This window comes from Pempheris klunzingeri, chromosome 4 (assembly GCF_042242105.1).
Source record: "Pempheris klunzingeri isolate RE-2024b chromosome 4, fPemKlu1.hap1, whole genome shotgun sequence".
NCBI classification, from domain to species: Eukaryota; Metazoa; Chordata; class Actinopteri; order Acropomatiformes; family Pempheridae; genus Pempheris; species Pempheris klunzingeri.
The window spans coordinates 4,248,368-4,268,089 of record NC_092015.1 but is presented as its reverse complement, the minus strand read 5'-3'; the positions used below and the strand labels follow the sequence as shown (position 1 = coordinate 4,268,089).

At 42.8% G+C, this 19,722-nt stretch overlaps 2 protein-coding genes across 2 annotated transcripts in view; both read right to left on the bottom strand.

Annotated features, from left to right (window-relative positions):
* Positions 1–2,519: 2,519 nt before the first annotated feature.
* galnt17 (polypeptide N-acetylgalactosaminyltransferase 17) lies at positions 2,520–19,681 on the bottom strand. The gene is made up of 11 exons (XM_070829797.1): positions 19,323–19,681; positions 18,031–18,214; positions 13,610–13,776; positions 8,813–8,987; positions 7,815–8,012; positions 7,228–7,345; positions 6,675–6,860; positions 6,240–6,377; positions 5,758–5,853; positions 4,375–4,536; positions 2,520–3,840 (listed from the first exon to the last, which is right to left on the bottom strand). Exons 1-11 carry the CDS (start codon positions 19,561–19,563, stop codon positions 3,706–3,708), a joined length of 1,800 nt encoding a protein of 599 aa, XP_070685898.1. The 5' UTR covers positions 19,564–19,681; the 3' UTR covers positions 2,520–3,705.
* The window catches only part of rhbdd1 (rhomboid domain containing 1), a 12,162-nt gene continuing 12,036 nt past the window's right edge, over positions 19,597–19,722 (bottom strand). The window contains exon 10 of the transcript XR_011584176.1: positions 19,597–19,715. The gene's annotated coding sequence lies outside the window, so the exon portion shown is untranslated. The remainder of the gene's footprint in view (positions 19,716–19,722) is intronic.

Below are 19,722 nucleotides of genomic sequence, written 5' to 3'. Positions count from 1 at the left end.
TGTAAATATGGAAATCTGTACAAAAGTCAAAGGATTAAGCATTGAGGCAATAAAACTGTGTTTTTTAAATGGTGCTTTATGTTTTATTTTACACTGAACTCGTGCTCTTTGTCATTGCAGTTATCAGTTCATCATGAGGATATCGAAACTTCATTTTTGTTCCAGGAGAGTCTCAAACTTTGAAGCCATCCAATACATCCAATACAATATATTCATCTTATCCTCTCAGCATCATCTCACCTTCTGAGCAAAGACTTTTTAAATGTACCTTAAATATAATTACATAAATTATCATTAATATGAGACTGAGAAACATATAAAGTTGCTAATTCCATGTCTATGTTAGCTCAATTTAAGGCCTTTCCTGGTTTAAAATGAAGGGATTAGTCCCTTTGTGTTTTCCTGCATCATTTTACTCTGGCCTGGGGTGGCCAGTGCAAATAGAGCAATTTAAAAAAACTAAGCAATGTAAGCACACATCTGGATCAAGGGATGAGGCAGGCTGTCAGTACGGGCAAACAAATGTGAACTGGCAGGGTAGTTAAACATGTTTTTTGCTGGACTACATTATATTTAGAGGCCTTTCTAATTGGTTGTCTTTTCTATTTACACATATGACTTCAACAATAAACATGCACATTCACACTTTTCTGATAATGTCACCAAAAACGTACCGTAGAAAGATAGATGTTATGACAGGACTGTTCTATTTGATCACATCAGACTGCACAAATGTGCTCAATAAAATGGCCACTGAATGTATATTATTTATCTGTGATCACATTAAGACCACAAGAGGGTAGCATTAGGCACTGAGGTGGTGATGCCGAGGGCCGTACTGCCCCAGATATACTCTCACGGGGCACTTCTCAATCAGCCATAAGTTAACAAAAAACAAAACCTACATGGAAATTCATCGATGCCTCTACATGCAGAGGATACAACATATTCAATTAATTATCATTTTGTCACCTGAAGACATAACTTTCTTCGCTTGTCAAGCGATCACCTTTTTCAAAACGTCTCCTGAAACCAAATTCAACATCTAAATAATATGGTATATAATATATATAAATATATATATGTATAATATGGTAGCCCAGCTGCAGCAGGTTGTGCTGTAATTGTTAAGTATCGGCTTCTGTCAAATAATAACAATAATAATGTCTGTGTTCCCATTTTACGCAGATAAATGCAACTCTTCAACCAGAGACACAAACGAGCAGAGAGCAGGCAGAGGTGACAGGTCAGGTACCAAACACTTCCAGTACAGACCATGTGGCACACATTGTGGTGTGATTATTTTGATAATAATGATTATCTTTGCTGTGATTGAGCCAGCATCTGTTAATTACTTATAGGGAGTTACAGAGCAGTGGTCATTTCAAATGATTTCACCTCCCAAACAAGGTTAAAACATTATTCCAGTTATTTTGATTAACTACAATGATATAATTATCTAAATCTTCTCTGTCCCTATATGATCCACCCCATAAGTATCTGAGTAACATAACAAGAATCTGTTAAGTTCATTTGATGAGACTGTCCTTGGTCTTATTTACAGCAAGCGTTGACTGACATTTAGCAGGATTTTAACCAACATGTATTAATCCTATTTCACGCCAGCAGGAGATGAGCGGGCCTGTCCTTAAAGAGTCTGATCAGCATTCAGTGTTGTGTTAGCATGCAGGCTCTGTCCTCCAGAGCCACACCAGCCTCTCAGCTCGCTGCTAGAAACAGGCCCTTGTGCTCCCAGCAGGCTCCTCCTGTTTCATTTACATCTTAAGCGCTGAGCTGATGCTTCATCCAGAGCAGCTTAGTGAGAGTGAGCAGTAGGAGTTCAGCATCTGGTTCAAGGACACTTTTCACAGGACACATGGCTGCTACAGGATTGAATTCATAACTTTCCATTTATAGGACAGTCTCTTTAATGTCGGGCCACCTGGCCGCCTCAGATGATGATGTTGTGTAAATTTTGGTGTGGCATTTTTATAAAAGGATATGTGATTAAACTATTCATAAGCCAAGTTGGTGTTCACAGTTGCACCATATGCTATGCAGCTGGGAGCTGAGGGTGAAATCTCGTTTGAAGTGGTCTATTTTTGGAGATGATTTAAAGGGCAAATCTCACAGTACGAGAAAACATTTTGACCAAAACCATGCAAATGGATGGAGCAGTTAAAAGGAAAGTGGCCCAGCATGGTGGCTCTTACTTTGCAGAGTCTCAGGCTTATTTTAAAGTCCAGAAAAGCAGAAATGAGTGCTTTCACATTTGAGAATTCATCGACTGAAAATATGAATTGGAATATATAAAAACTAAAATAACACAAGGACATTTAAACATTTAGATCTACTGACTCTTCTAGTCTTACTGAGTAACACTAAAAATTTAGTGTATAAAGAAAAAAACAAATTATATAAAACTTTAGGTTTGACTAAACAAAATCAAAATTGTACACAGTTCATCAAGAATTCAAAACTTCAGTTCCCTCCTCAGAAACCAAGCAAAGGCCAGGAAACCAGTTGTTTATTGGAAGACAATGTTGGAAGCAAAAATCCAACCGATAACACTGAATTATAATTGAATATATGACATCATAATACATCTCAATACATTAACAATGCTGACCTTGAGGGCCTCCAGCATTTCCATAATCGATACACGTGTGCACTTTGCCGTTCTGGACTCAGTGCCCCTCTCAGAGCGTGCAGTTCTTTCTCTGTGTAGTTTTGGCTGTCTGCAGTAGTTATGGCACTCAACAGTTAACAGAATAAATTGGCTCAACTAAACTTTGTCCCCATGTGCATACAGTACTTACAATCATGCTACAAGATGTTCTGCATTTGGTGCTACCGAATGCTTTGAGTGAAAATAACTATTAAAAAAGACAAATGCATCTACCACATATAAAATCATGATCCAGCTCAGTAGCCCTCAACAATATGGTGTTTTAATGACGTAGATGAGATGCTTTACAATAACTGCAAAAAAAAAAACAGGCTCCAATACACCAAGTAATTTATTGGTAATGACTTTATCTTCAAATTATAAATATTTACAAGGTCTAGACTTCTGTAAGAAGAAAATGAAGTTCACGTTGGGCATTAATGTTTCATTATTAAATTTTGTTTCATTTTCAGGTATCTTGAGCTAAAAAGTCGAGAACCACTGATGAAGCGTATCACAAAAAAAAAAAAAACAATGTATTCTGGTCAGTGCATATTGCTGAAAACTAAATTGCAGGTATTATATTATTTTACGCATCCTAACAGACATAACATGATACAGAACGTAATAATGCAGAAACGTTTTGAGGATCAAGTTGGACACCTTATTTTTCACTCCTGGCCCCACACAAGACAGAACAGAATTTTGGCTGGATAAACCTCCGTCCTTAAACCTAAAAACATCCTAAAGTGGCACATACAGAAATTATGGCAACGTCACATTGAAAGTTTGTCAACTTCAGATGAAGAGAAAACAGTCCTCATGCTAAAAATGCATCATTTTGAATGTCCAGTTTGTAAAAAAAAACACTAAACTTGTATCACTGAGCTCATTTCTCTTTGAAACCATCTCAGTCTTTTCTTGAGGAGACGAGGAGCCTCCGCCGCATCAGTTGTCCCTCAGCCAAGCTGAGGTCAGACGGCGGCTCTTGAAAATGGCTTGTGGTGTCATTGGTCTCGGTGAAAGTGGCCCGTCGACTACTGCTTCATGGTGTTCTTGATGGACCACCTCTGCCCGGAGCAGGGCTGCAGGACCAGCAGGTGACCGAAGTAAACATTAGCCGGCACCACCTCCAGACAGCGTCCCGTGGCTCGGTTTATGATCGATTCATTCTGCAGGACAGGAGGAGAGACAGCAGTCTGGTTTTATCGGGTTTTTATAGACGGCGCATGTCCCACATGTGACTGTGACAGGATGTGAGGACAGATGTGCACAGATGTTTCTCTTTTAATTCTCTCAGGGAACACATTAATTATAGTGTTTTGATTGTGAAAAATTAACGCAAAAACCTGTCATCTCGAAGAAAAAAAAAAAGAATAAATAACATTAGAAACAGTATTTCAATAAACAAGAAACAACAACCAGCCTGTAATTGGCTCTTCACTGCTGTGTGACACTGGATCGATGTGGGAAAAGGTCTGCTTTGTTCTCTGTGTGACCTCTTCTTTCAGTGCAAACACAGCTTAAACGCTTTGACACAGCCTCACAATGTAAAGGTTTAATCTTTTACAGTACATTCTCATTCTAGTCAAAAGTCAAAACCTCTGTGCTTCTCTACACATTTACAACAGAGTTACATGTTTTAAAACTCACAAAACAATGAAATTCTTGAACAAACAGTTATTTGTTTTCTGTCTGCTTCTCACCTGGGAGAAATGCCATGTCTTCTGCTTCATGTTGGTCACCTTGTCACAGTTGAGGAGCTGAGGAAAGCTGCTGATCTGATCGTCCACCACACAGCGAGTATCCTCCCCAGTGCTGCCCAGCGGGCCCAGGAACAGCTGACCCTCTTTGGTGTAGCGTCCCAACTGAGGGAAAACAAAGAGTTAGCCCACATACAACAGTCTGAAGTGTGTTTGTCTGATCACAAATGTGTCTACTGGGACACCAGGGACTCCTTTTGCTGAATTAATGGGACTAAATAAGCAGAAACAAACCTGCAGTAATGGCCTGAGCTGAATTTAAGAACTACCAAGCTAATACAATAGGAGACATAATGCGATGATGTGTAGGTTGCAGGTAGTTTGTGCATCTGGCAGACTCTTCCTTTTATTCTGCAGACAACTTTTTTGTTTGCTTTAAACAGAAGGAACATGTTGTTCCAAATGTTGTGGAGAGACTTAACTTGCCTCAGTTCTCCATAAAGTGCTATTCAGTAGCTGCACTGAGATTTTTTCCTGTAAAACACAGTGTTGCTTCAGTGTCAGAACCCACTGCTCAGAATCCGTTTGATATCTGGTAATAGAAACCTCTTCGCACAGAAAGTGAGGAAATAAAACAACATGACATATTGAGTTAGATTTTGATTTAACTCAACGGTTTCTTTTGTCTGACATCTGAAACCCTAAAACATGTTCCTCAGATTTTCTGAGGTTTAACAGCTCTATAGCTCAGTCAGTATTCAGTTGTCAGGCGTCTCAGTATGATGAGTCTCTCCCTGCATTTTCCACTGTGAGGACTCTGCTACAGAAATGTTAAAGCACAGGCAGAGTACATGTGTAACTGTGTCATGTGTTTGCAGTGCTTAATCCAGGTGTTGCAGGTATATTTGGGGGTTTTAAATCATAAAAATCCCACTTGTGGGCCCTAGAGGTCACTGCTGCTTCTCAAAACACATTTGGGCGCAGTCACCTGCATAAAGCGTGAATGAGAAATTGCCATGCTAATAAAAGCTGAAGCTATTTTTAGCTCAGCTAGCTTTTAGCCTTTTTTACTACTGGAGCCAAGGCCTGTGCTCCCTGAAGCACCTGTTTACCACTGAGAGCTAAAAAGAGATGCCCCGTGTGCGGAGGGGTTGAGGAACTGACATTGCCCGACTCAGGGCCTCAGCAGAAAAAGTGCAACATGGAAACATTTCCTCCTGACGGCAGAACTCGGTCCTAAGAGGATTTCAACTGAGCCTGAGCGGGAGACACAGCTGTAAATCATTTCACTGGTGAAAGACACTAATGAGCTGTGTGTGTTTTCAAGCGGGAAGCAAAGACGGCAGAGAGAGGTGCACTCTGTAGCCATTGTGTTGAGTGCTGTACCTGAGGACCCCATCCATGGCAGGGGTGCAGGGTGGCCGTGTGGTTCTCCTTCATACCCTGATCCATACACAGGTGGCTCACTTTAGAGTTACGAATCTGAAATCAAACAGCCCAAATATGTTCAACATCCTAATAAAAACAGTGTTTAGATATTCTCAAAAAATCCCCATCAGCCAATCAGTATTACTGCGTGTAAAGACGTGGGCCCAAATACAGATTAAACGTTTTATTCATTTAGTTTTTCAATAACAGCTCAGACGGTGTGTTGGGATGTGGTTTCTGAGTGCTTTCTAGCTGTCTTTCAGTATTGGGGTTGAGGTTTTGTTTTTATAAGCCCCTCAGGACTTATTTTTCTCACCTATCTCTCACCCGTCTGTTTTCAGTGCTTACATCCATTTGTGCAAATGCACCAAACCACAGACGTACGAGCTCCCTTCTTTCCGGCCTCTTTCTCCTTAATGTCAGTTTGGCTGCTGACTCACCTCTCCGTAGAACAGTGTGTTGTTGTACCTCCTCATCTCTGGGTAAACATTGTCGAGGTACCACTCAAAGCTTTTACACTGCAGACTCTTCCTGAGTGCAGCCCTCTGAGAGATGTCTCCATAATCAATACCGTGGTTCTGCAAGAGCACAAGCAGTAGTTATGGCTTTATGGAGGCATTTTTTTCCACATCAATAGTTAAAATGGAAATCAAAATTTTAACAAAGACATCCATTTTGCAATTATCTATTGATTAGTAGCACAGTTTATAAAAATGTGTACATTTGTTGTTTGAAACAGCAGGAAATGTTGCTCTGTATATTTCCACCAACAGAAACAAGCACGACCAGCCACAGTGGTAACGTTTATTTTATAAAACAGGACTAGCGACATCCTCTCTGCAGGCCTTGTTGCCGCAGCAACAGCCTTGTCTCACCTCCACAGGTATGTTCCAGGCCAGGTAGACGTTGGATTTGTACTCATCCATCCAGACCTCAGCTACGCGTAGAGCGTTACGCCGTGTGTGGAAAGCTATGTTACTGTGGTAGGGTTTCTTCATCCGCGCAATGTGAGCCACCCGGGAACAAGGCAGCACCTCCATACTGCCTCCACATAGCCACACCTGCAGGTAGACGGTGTTCAAGAGCAGGGAGATTAACTCACAGCGAGCTTTTTCATAATTGACAGATTTGGAAAATTCAACATGTTCAGTATTCTTTAGCTTTAAGCAAAAATAACACTCTGCAGAACAACAACAGACGCTCCCTTATCTCAAAATGTACAGCAACAAACTCCCCAACCTTCCCGCTCTGTGTGACCTATTTATCTCCATTGCCCTGCTGTGAGCTGCACACACAGGACCGGTCCTCCAGGACTCTTAATGGGGCCTCATTTATCAGCGGTGCCACGCTACGGTGGCCACTGCTCCACTTAAACCTACAGGGGTAAAGAGGGAGCAGGAACAAGAGGAAACTGGGTGACACACAAACCCTGATGCCCAGTTCGATGTTCTCCCCTCCATAGACATCCATGCCTGAGTCGAGCAGCCCGAGTTCGCCAAAGTAGTCGCGGTTGGCCACGAAGGAGCAGCCAATCATGGCAGGAGTCCTGTGTGAGGAAAACACAACAACATGAAAACAAGTGACAATGAACCTTTGCACCTGCACGTGTGTTGTGTGTGTTGTGTGTGTGTGTGTGTGTGGCTTTATAAATGTCAACCAGAACCTTTGTCTGTGTGAATGTGGTTCTGCACAGTGTGCAAGCAGATGCTGACAGTGACTGTGTGTGAATCTGCATTTTTTTGTGAATGTTTAACTGTGATGCATTTTCATGTTTGGTTTTTTTTTTTAAATCTGGTAAATTCATCAAGAATTACAAAAATACTGGTATTTTTTATAAAAACCATAAAGAACTGATGGTAAGTCTGCATTTGTGTATATGTAACCTTGGAAACATGAGATCTCCTTTTGTAGGGAACAAATACTGTATATATACTGGAGGCTGTCCATTGTTGCATTCTGTTGTTGTTTGTGAGTGGCTTCATCTACATGGGTTCATAGAGGCGAGGCTGGCTTGCCTGATGGGAGCAGAGATGTCCCCCTCGTCCCACCACTGCTTGGGCGGATTGATGTACATGCACCACAGCTCCCAGTTGTAGCCGTGGCCTGAGTTCTCGTAGCGCTCCACCTCGAACGTGTCGTGCTTGATGTTGTCGATGGAGGGCAGGATAATCCTCTTGTGGTCCTCTTTTATTCTGGCCAGAACCGGCTCGGCCCTGACAGGAGGGTAAACACACGTGCACGCTTTACAGACGCTATAAGACAGAGCTTCTCTTAAGATCTCCTCTCTCTCACCCACTTCAGTCGGTTATACGGTCCCTCAAGTTGTACCAACTTTATTACTAATTCTATTTGATTCAGCTCAGCGCAGCTCTGGAGGGCATGTGTCTTTTTATGCTGAGTGAACTGGGTTGTGTACACATGCGAAAGTACACACTGAGCTGGAAAACGAACAGGAGACCTACAAAAAGGTGTCAGCGGGATGTGGCACAAAACGTAGTGATGTCGCTGCGTCTCGGCCAGATCAGTTTAATCTTTTCAACGATTCCTTGAAAAGTGTTTTTATGATCAGGCTTCTGAGCAATGTCTTATTTTACTGCTTGCTTTATGGTTGTTGTTTGATGAGCTATATGTCCTACGGTATCTTTTTAATCTTGATTCTACAGACTCTACCCTTCTCCTTCTCTGCTTATCTTAAAACTTCTCAGGTGTGAAATTGCTTTTTGTGTGTTCGCTTTCTGCTGCCTCTGCTGTCCTTTGTCCTCCTCTTCAACGAATCTGTAAAACACTTTGTAATGTTCTTTTGAAAGTGACACATTTAGACTGTTATTGTGATTGCTGTTCTCGTGTTTTGCGATTCAACGTGTCTCAGACTCAGTTAAGTTTGGAACATTGAGCTCAAATATTCATTAATATTGCCAAAAGTACATTCTACCTGAAAAGAGAAATAATGATGTTTTCATTTCATTCCAGGTATAATTGGCACCTGATCCATTAGTGAGAGTGACTTCCTCACCATGATGGGGTAAACTCCACGTGGGCGTCAAAAAATCCCGTCACCTCAGCGGTGGCCACCTTCCAGCCCTCTATTCTGGCTCGGATCAGTCCCTCTCTCTTCTGGTTCCTGACGATCTTCACCAGGCCGGGGTAGCGCTTGTTCACGTACTCCTCCAGCGGTCCCTTCAGCTGCTCTGCAGTCCGCAAAGAGAAGATTACACAACAGACGAAACAACAGGTGAGGGTTAGAGAGAGTGGCCTTACATCTGAGATCACAGCACCATCCCTTCTGCTGATGTGTCCACCAAGAACATTTTGAAGTCCTGCAGGTTCGTCAGTGTACCCTGACCTTTGACCTCTTACATAAAGGGGGTCAAAGAATAGATGATCTCTCTACAGGTATCACACTTTATGATTCTTCCTGTCCACTTACTACAGACTAGGAATAGCCACAAAAAAAAACCTTCCCTGACAATTTTCCCTTTTCAAAATTAGAAAAAAAAAAACACACGTCATTGTCTAATTTATATCTTTGGAAATCTGCCCTCTGGCACTACTTTATCCGCCGCCAGTCTGAGGTCACATCACATGTATATTACTCATAAGTAACTTGCGCAAGTGGGTAAGATCATTTGATCCAGAGTTGATTTATGGAGCAGTATATTCTCAGTTCTTCAACGAGTTTTCTTTTCTTTTGATTTCTTTTGAACCAGATGTTTTTTGTTTGTGCTTGAATCCCTGTGCATCATGTGTGGTGTCTGACTGATGCATTCAAAGTTGGTATCAATAAACTATAGGTATAAAGTTAGAAAGTGATCAGTGAATACTAAATAATAAATTAATAGCCTAAATGATTTACTTAATACTTAATGCAATCTTTTTTTCTAAGAAAAGTGCCACATTGAACATTTTGCTTTGAACTCCAGATTCCAAATCAATATGATTTGATATGTAAAACCAAGCTAAAGAATCCAGAGAAGATCAACCTTAAGCTAGCATTTAGAACACGTTAGCACACTTGCATGCACATTCATAGTAAACAACTGCATCAGCTGATACACCACATGTGGCCACACAGGCACAAATAAGGACAGTTTACAGACTCTTCACGTGCAGCTTGAAAATATATTTGAGCTGCTCAGCTTGCCTGCTGGTGAGCTCTGATCTGTAGAAGCCGAGATGGCGAGTTACAAATATTATGTAGCTTTACATCAATTATTCCCCTTTATTAGGATGATTATCACATTATCTCCTGTCGAGGACTGACAGAGATCCCCACTGTGATGTGTGCCATCTACTGTCTCAGATTACACTGCCACGTCGCTCAGGCCTGACACAGACACAAACAACATCAAACAAAGCTCCACCACAAGCGCGCATGGGAAAGAAAGACACACAAATGAGACACACACAGAAATAGACAGATGACATAAATCTGCTGTCTCAGTTCCCTGTGGTGCTCCAACACACTCCACACAACACCAAACAGAGTCTGCGGCTGCCTGCGACTGCTCCACCTTTGATCTTTCAATCAACTCATCAGCCTTTTCCCCCGCGGACCCAAACACCCACAACCCTTTTTCCTGTGCATCACAAACACACACAACTCTGTTTTCTATATCTTCGTCTCTGCCTCTTTTTCTTTCTTTCCCGCTCAAACGCACTCTTGATCATAAACTCATTCCCCATGCTGTGTCTTGTGCCTCTCTCGCACGCATCACAGCAGTCGCACACACTCGGGTGTGCACGCATTGAGGCCACGGAGCTGTGCGACTCGTGCAGGCGGTGAGTGTTATTTGTTTGCATGCCTCGCCCTCTGCGCCGCTGCAATCTCTTCCCCTCTGTGATGGATAGCTGGCTCTAAGCCAACCAGCAGTTTCAAGGGAGAGTGAGGACTGGAGGGGTGGTGGTGTTTAACTGTCTCTCTCCCTGTTCCACAAACACCCTTTTTGAAGGGTAAGACTGGCGAAATCCTTTTTTTTTTTTCTTATTATTATTCACCAATCATTTGAAGGGATGAAAGCCAACACTGGACTGATCCTACAACAAGTGCCTGTGCACTTAAGTCATAGACTTCCAATGAGCCTCATCTGGTGTCCAAAACATACTAAAACTCAATGAGCCAATCATCAGCTAATGTGTACTAAAGGGTCTTGTTTTCATAGTTTTGGTCTTTGTTTCTAATGGTTTTCAGTACAACAAACACAGAATGCAAATAAGTTTAACCAGATGAATTAAAGTGTTTATTTGAGGGTAAACCTGCATCTAGTGATCCTGTAATGTTGTTAATAGTGATTGGTCGCACAGGAAAAGTGTGTGCACACAATCACAGCAAGAATGGTAGATTAAAATGAACCACCAAAAAAAATCTATCGCCTGTCTTCATTTTCTCTTCTAAAAAACATTAGACCTCTAATTATCTATGTTGCAAGATCGTAGTGATTCACTTGGTGAATACATGTAATTGTTACCAAAAACTACATAAGTAAGACCCAAGTCCTAATAAAGCAGAAACCCATGGCAAAGCAGAAACTAGTCCCTAACAAATGCACTACGGTCTATTTACTATTTCGTGCTTGAGTAACATTTGTAAAATGTCACAGTGCTTGAGCTCTTTTAGGAAATGATAAAGCCTTTTTGTGAGAATGAAACCATAAATACGTTTTGACTCATAAGGTTTTGTCTTCAGTAGGAACCGCTGGACTTGGGGCTAAATGAAAGAGGCGGGGCACGGCGCTCAGAGTGCCGAGTGACAGATTAAAGCTTTGTTGATTTTGGTCTTTCCATGAGATTTGTTAGAAATAAGAGAAATTCTTTAAACCTCGACCTTCTTCCTGTTTCCTCGTTATTTGTCTTTGCTTTCCGCTCTGTCTGACTGCTCCCTCTCTTTCTCTTCCGGATATCCATCGCCTTGCATTCTCTCTCTTCTCCTCTCTGTCCGACCTCATTTATCTTAGAGCCTCTCTGTCTCTCATCCTTTCCTCTCTCTCTTTCTGCCACTTTCTCTAATAGCCTGGTTTGCTCTTTCAGTCTCCCCTTTCATTCTCTGATACCTCTTCATCGCTGTCTCTCTCCTCTTCCTCGTCCCTCCTTTTCACTTCGCCTATTTTCAAGCCCTTCAGCCCTCTGCACTCTTCGACCTTTTCTTTCTTTCTTTTAGTTTCCTCCCATCTTCCCTAATTTGTCTCAACACCAACATCCTTCGCTCTTTATCTATCCCGTGGCTCCTCTCTCCTTTTCACTCTGCCTGGTTTCATCTCCTTCCCCTCCCCTCGTCTCACTCTCTGGCCTTTCATCTCACAAAGCCCAGCTTGGCAGCCCTGCCCAATAAATAAGACAGGGACATCTCTCCCGTGACATCCAATTGTGGCGCTCCGCCTCTATCTGCCCGTCTGCCCTGCAAAAATTCAACGCCATCAGTCACCTCAGCAAATGCTGCTCCTCAAAAGCAATGACCACAGCTTTTGTCAAGGAGATGCTCATCACCTTGTCAGGACAGCAAAGCCAAGTTATTCCTTTGCCTTTGTCCCATGTAACAGCACCTCAGAGATCGATGCATCAGCACGTTCATGAGGAACATGCTGTACATGCCAAAAGTATGAACACGGGCTTCCAGCCATGTTGGGAGTGTTTAATGTATTTATTTTCGCACTTTGGCACAGAGTTAAATGACTGGACTGATACCACACTCATAAGTCTGTTAAATGCTGGCTGGGACCAGTAACTTCTTGGAGTCTCCGTGACTTCCTGCCTGGCTCACAGCCAAGAAATAGCCCATCACAGCCCACCCAGAAATTGGTGAATTTAGAGTTTACTCTTTGTTTTTTGTAAGCATGAAAGTAACAGTCGAGTCTTTGAGCTAAACGTAGTAAACCGGCTGCTGGTTGTAGCTTTATGTTAAAACTACCATCTAACTAAAATATTACCAAACCCTCAAACTATTACTTCAAAGCAATAATAGATTTTTATTTAACTGTAACATCTTTTATTGTGATTGCACAAGTATTTGGTTGTAGAAAAATGTCAAGATAAAAGTCGGCGCAGTCTCTCTGCTGCTCAGTCAGCCTGGGTCAGATTAGGAGAGATAGCGCCAAGGGTTAAGGTTAGGGCTGAGCTGTCATGCCAAAGTCAAATATGTTCAGATTCTGAATTTGTGCATCAAAAAGATAAACAAAAAGCATTCACTAACACCCCTCTTTACATTAACATGTTTTACAAAACAGACACTGTGATTAAACCATTTGTGAAAGCTAATATAAGGACACATCAGTGCAACTGATTGGAAAACCAAACCTCCCCGTTATTAATAAAGAAAAATCCTCGCCTGAAATGCTGTGATATCATTCATTTTACTTGCAGCTCCAATTTATATGTCTCCTCTATACAAAATTGCCTAAATTCAATCAAAACATGCCCGATTGAAAACACAACCTCTCTGACAGAAGTAATGAAAATCTTTACATGCTCCGAATGCTTTTACCTCCGAAGATGACTAAAATCATTTCCATCACTGTGACGGTTGGTAACACTGACAGGATAAACTTTCTGAGTAAACCCTCATACCTGCACGATATATCAGCTAATCAATATCCTCTATTTTATAACACAAAATAAAAACTACTTACTACAAGGACACTGAATGATTACTTGATTTTAGTTTGTTGCTTCCCCCATTATTACCAGGAGAGTACAGGCTGTGTATTATACCACGATGCCTGCTGGGAGCAGTACAACAGCTTCACATTAGAAGGAGTAAAACACGTTGCCACTTTCCTCATCTAGGATTTGGGACAGAAAATGGGACATTTCTACTGACCGTCATCGCTGTTGTCGTCCACCAGAATGATTTCTTTGAGCAAGTGAGCCGGAGTGTGATTGACAGCTGAGTGGACTGAGCGCAGGATCACCGATAGAGCCTCGTTGACAAAGATGAAGATGAGGGAGATCTGGGGAAGGTCTCTCGGGTAGCTGACCTTTCTGCATCTGCACAGAGACACGCAAACACACCACACCATCTGTAAAATAAAACCTTTCCATGCCTGCCTTTGAAGCACGCACTCTGGGTTTTGCACGCTTCACTCATCTTCCATCATTGCTGTAAAACACCAAACTGCCTCCATGGAGCTGCTAACAACTTGTTCGATGAGGCTGAAAGGCAAAGTGCGCGCCGCCTCCTGTTCAACAAACCAAATTGGCCTATTCACAGTGTGTCTGCTACAGATAGGAGGCCTATTTTTAGTGGTCTTTTGTTTAAACAGCTCTAATGAAGAGGAAAGAGGTGGGGTAAGGCTTTGGCTCTAAGTTTAGTAAAAGTGGGAGGAAACGTCTCCCTTTACTTATCTCCTTTTCTTGTTTTATTTCCTTTAAGCAATAATCCTATTTCCCATGTATACTATAATAAATCCAGCATTTCCATTAAAATTCATAAGGTCAGATGTGTCATCTTTTAGGTTCTCTGGCAGGAAACTCTCAAAAACAGATGCCAAGTTGGCTGTTAGTGGATTAACCATGATGAACAGTGCCTGTAAAAGTTGTTGTAGTTTTCCCATTTAAGAAATTATTTTTGACAGAAAGCCCTGAGGATTTTTAGAATTGAACTTTTCCCAAGAAAAAGGCTTTAATTATAGATATCACAAAGAAATGATGATGCAATACAGAATATGTGTGTGTGTTAGAAACATATTTAATTCACAGACGCTATTTTTTTTGGAACAAAAGGGCGCACAGTTGCAGAGACGGCTTTGTGTTTAAAGAAGCTCCCAAAATGAAACCAAGCAGCGGTGAAACAGTCTGTGGGGAACGCATTAAACCCCCCCCTCCCACTCCCAAGGGGTCTGCAGAGAGAAACCTTACAGATACATTAATATCACACCGATAGAGAGAATATATGTACCTACTGTACGAGGCAAGAGATGCCACAGCAATTATGGTAATGAGAGGTAAGAACAGGAGGAGGCAGGGATGGTGCAAATCAGCGGAACCAGTAACAGCAGTGTGTAGCAGATAGAAGAGAGCAGCATGAATGACTACAAGTGTGAGAGTGTGAACATGTCGCATTACAAGTACAGCTTCATTGACTAATCTGAAAGTGACTGTGACTGTGGGAGTCAGCTCATCAGCCGATGGCTCATCTTTTTGCATTTCTGTGCTGCAGTTTCTTGTTAATTATCAGACATATCTGTGATAAGCTGAGATTGGTTGTGCCATGTATCAGCTGGCTCTTCATACTATGTAAGGGGAAAGCAGGCTCGCACAAATAAACGTAAAACCCCTAAAAATACAGTAAGCATCCCAAATACTACCATCCATATTGTTTCACCAAAACCTCCAACTCTGCAGTGTAAAGGGACCTTCAGCCAAATATAGCAGCCTCCAGTTTACATTGCTAAGCCTGAAGATATCACACCCCAACACGCTTCACACGCCACTTTGATCCTGGCAACATAAAAGACCCCCCGAGTGACAAATGAGAGTGCTGGATTCTGATGTCTCCTCTCCACCACCACCCTGTAAAAACACACACACACACACACATGCAGACACACATGCACACACAGCTGGTGGCAGCGGTGGCCCGGGGGCTTTCTCATTATCAATGACTTTCAAATAAAGGGGCTGTTACTTGCTTAACAAGCAATGGGGGCCAGAAAGAGACTCTTTAAAGGAGCATTTATGGAGACAAACTGCACCATGCATGCAGATAGACAATATAATGCACAGAGCTACAGTACCTGGAAGAGCTCGATCTGATGCACACACACATGGACATACACAAGAATCTGCATATTCATCGGTGATATGTGAGCACAATTCAAAGTGTACCTTATATACCTCATGTCTGCTAATCCGAGGACCGCCCCTGTGTGTGTGTGTCTGTGTGTGTGTGTGCAGTTGAACCATGCATGCATGACTGGAGATCGATAGCCAGCCTGATAGTGCAACTTCATCAAATATGAGAGTAAGAGGCAGTGAGGGAGACAGAAATAGAGATTAAAAGGGACAGGTGAAGTGCCTTACAAACAAACACTACCTGTGCGCTGGAGCTGCAAGTGACAGAGGCCATAAAATGGGTCACCAAACCAAATTTTTCATCATTTGTGCAACTCAGCGTGCAAGTTTTGGAGTTATATATAGATGGTGCATGCTTCAAATTATTAACAGGAAAAGGGAAAATCTAAATTAAGTATTGCCAAAATTACAATTATATGTGTATTAAAAAAGAATAACCAACATACAAGCTTCTTTGTGAGGTCTTGGGCCACCACGTGCCACCAGAACAGCTTCAGTGCTCCTTGGCATTGATTGAAGTCCACCAGAGGATATTCCCTCATTTCCTCTACCAAGGAGATTCTGTTTTCAGAGCCATTTGTTTGTCTATTTGTCAGCAGGATGAAGGAAATAGTTAGTGGCCAGATTTTAATGAAACTTGGCGGAAGGGTGTAGCATGGGCCAAGAAAGCACTGATTACATTTTGTAGTGGAGCTACTCACTAACATAGAATACTGACCAAACTGTAGCACAGGTGTCTGTGGCAAAGTGAATAGTGTGGTGCTACTATACATGCAACATCATTCGTATAGTTTTGGAAATATATCCAGACGTACAGAACATAGTGTCTGTGTTTGCAGATTTGCATAATTTAGGAGACTGAATTCTTGGCCTTGGCTGAGGGCTGCGCTCCCTGCGTGCCCTTCTAGTCTAGTGTTTTGATGATGGTCCAAAATCCCCCATAGGTGTTAAATTGGCTTGAGATGTGGTGAGTGCAAAGGCCAAAGCATATATTCACATAATTTTCATGCTCATCAAAGCATTCAGTGACCCCTCGTGCCCTGTGGATGGGGCCGTAGTGGTCCTGGAAGAGGCCACTCCCACAAGGATAGAAATGTTTCATCATAGGATAAAAGGCGATCGCTCCGAACAACTTTGAATTTGCAATGAGTCTTCTCACTACGGTTTAAACCGAGCCAACAAAATGAATAACAGAGCCACAGGATCCGCTCAGTGTCGGGGTCAAGCACTCAGGCCTGTACTGCACTTGCCCACTTGTCAGGTTGGATGGTTTTTGCACCCTTGACCTCTCAAGTGCGCTGTAACTCTACAATAAGATCCCTCTCTATGACTGTTCTTGCTGACAAAGTCTAATCACATCCTGCATTGACATCCTCAGCCTCCTCAGACAGAGTTAATCCTCTGTTTTTCCTTACATATCGCACTAATGCACCAGCATCATCGAATGTGTGCTGTTGACCACAGTTTCTGACTTTATTTATTGATGTCTTTCCCTTCGGTCTTAATACAGATATTCAAATACTGTGAGCTGTATTCAGAAACAGTGTCTGTGACTGAGGCTCCTGCCATCCGTGCCCGAACAATGAACCCTCTTTCAAAGTCACTTAGATCTTTTCCTCTTGCCATCATCATCAGAATCAACTGGGCCTGCTCAGCAGTTTTATACATACCACACACACCAGGATTGGATTTTAATTGATAATTGTACCACTCAGTGCTCCCGTGTGGTGCTATTGAACTGTGTTGCATTATACAAAGAGGTGTTTCTGCCATTAGGCCTAATCCAACTGATATAAACAGGGTGGACAGAACAGTTCAACAGCACCACAAACTGCATCTTCCAAAACGACCACACTGTACCATATAGCCTACGAGGAGGAGGTTAGGAGCTGACCCAAGCCTACCAGCAGAGTAATAGCGAGATGTGTGGGGTTAAAATGGCTGCGCTGCACACCTGAATGACTGTAATTAGATGTGATGAGTTCACTGATCGCCACACAGCTGGGATTGATCCATTTCTTGTGAAGCATGAATGGAACAGCTGATGCCAATGAGCTAATGCAAGTGGGTCTCTTCAGTAGCATGTTCACAACGGTCCATTTGAATAATTCATCTGCAACATATCTTTCTGAAAATGGAAGCCCAGTTTGTATGGACAGTGACAGTGAACAGACACCATTCAAGCTCATTTCTACCCAAAAAGTAGAGATCGTAGAGGAAGTAGTTCTGCAATGGTAACTGTGCCAGGAACAAGTTACTTCTAAGTTCTTTGAATGCAATTTGACAGCAACGTTTCACTCATATCCATTGTACTGGGTGGAGGCAGATATCTCAGAGACTAATTAATCTATGTTTAATCTAATCTATGTGAGAAAATGTGTTTTTGTAATCACTGTGAACCAACCTTGAAAGGGAAACTCAAAGTTTATCCGCTTGATATGCACTCACTTGCTCGGCCGGTGGTCCGGTATGGTCCGATCCAGAGAGATTCTGTCACTGAGGTAGGCGTTGTAGCCATACTTCTCCCTCAGGTATTTAGCGTCGCTCTCCTCAGCCGGCGACAGCGTGGCGGGGAGGCCACCTTTACCACGACCCCCGAAGCCCTCAATCAGACCCAGAGATTTAGACAGACCTGTGCGAGGCAAACGAGATTACAAGATTACATGTCAGGATCCTTTAGTCTGGCTGAGTCACTGTCCTCTCAGTAACCGCTCTGTGGCTTAGAGCTAATAGCCTGCCTCCCCATCACAGCTCCAACCTCACACGGACATACAGGACGTAGTCAGCGGCTGTCAGAGCAGGTGAGCCTCACAGCTGAATTCACATTATGAGAAGTGCTGGCACAGTTGGCACATATAGGAATACATTGTACACACAGGGATGGGTAAAATAGGTCTGATCCCAGGCTTCCTGTTCTTACTGAGCTCTGTAGTAAATACACACCATGTAACGTTTAGATTTCTAGGCTGCAAGCTGCTAACAAAGCTTCACTTTTCCAAATTAGGGGTAAAATAAGATTCTTTTCAGCGTCCTTGTGGGTGGCAGAGTGATTTAAGTGACTTTAAGCTGCACTCAAGCTTCTGTGTTGGCAAACATCCTGCTGAAGGCAATGAATCCCTAAACACAGTCGGCCCTGACCTCTGACCTCTGACCTCTCCGGTGGAAGACAGGCATTGTCCCTCCAGGGATTAGTACAAAAAAAAAAAAGGCATCATAGCATAATGACTTGTTTAGCTTTAAGTCTGTTGGAAAAGCTAAACGAACATTTTCTACTTTGTGTTTTGTTTCTTGGGGAACAAAAAACTTCAAAACTTGTTCGTTCTATCACAAATGTAGGAGAACCTGACAGTGTAGCAGCTAAAAGAATAGCTGGATCCATCAACAAAGCTAAATTTCACACTTAGTGTCTAATTAAACATTTCATTACACATTAACACTTGAGAGTTGCTCTTTGCTGCCTAGCTGAAGAGGTTAACTTTTAAACAGTTGGTGGCATTTTCTGAATGGGTCAGTGAAGTGGATTTAGTGCATAATCTCATCACACATGCTGCACAACGACTGAGACAATGTGACAGGTGTTTGCTCAGAGTGAAATCACTGCTATGGTGCCACATTTCCCTTCATGTGAGGGGGGGCCACAAGAGAAAGTCAAGGGAAAGTCACTTTTCCCTCTTTGGCAGACTCCTTAGGGAAATCAGGCTGACGTGTTATCTCAGCTTAAATGTTACACTGCTCTTTACCGTTTAACTGCCTGTACACCACGTCCTCCAGCGAGCTGAGCCTCTTCAGCAGCACCTCATGGCTGATGCTGGGCCCCTGCGCCGTCCCGTTGCCCCGGGGCCTCTTCCCATCAGCCGCAGCCTCCGGACCGGCGGCTTGGACGCTGCGTGTGTTGCACTTGGCCCAGAAAGTCATGAACCCGGCGACGGCGAGCACGTTCAGCACCAGTAAAACCCTCCATCTTCTGAACACAAAAGCCATTAAAAAAGTCTCCGGTGTCCGGGCTCCGAGCGGAGAGGGGACAGGAGGGGGGAGAGTCTCCGGAGAAGCCGTAGGTGTCACAGATTCAGGGCTCCCTCGGCTTGCGATGTGCGCAAAGCTGCAGGGACTGCAACAGCGACCGGGTTACAAACCTTACAG

Coding starts and splice junctions, on each gene's coding strand:
- galnt17 (XM_070829797.1), bottom strand. CDS start 19,563: ATGGCTTTTGTGTTCAGAAGATGGAGGGTTTTACTGGTGCTGAACGTG. Junction 13,777..18,030: donor CCGGACCACCGGCCGAGCAA/GTGAGTGCATAT, acceptor GTCTCTGTGCAG/ATGCAGAAAGGTCAGCTACC. Junction 6,861..7,227: donor ACATCGAACTGGGCATCAGG/GTTTGTGTGTCA, acceptor GTCTACCTGCAG/GTGTGGCTATGTGGAGGCAG.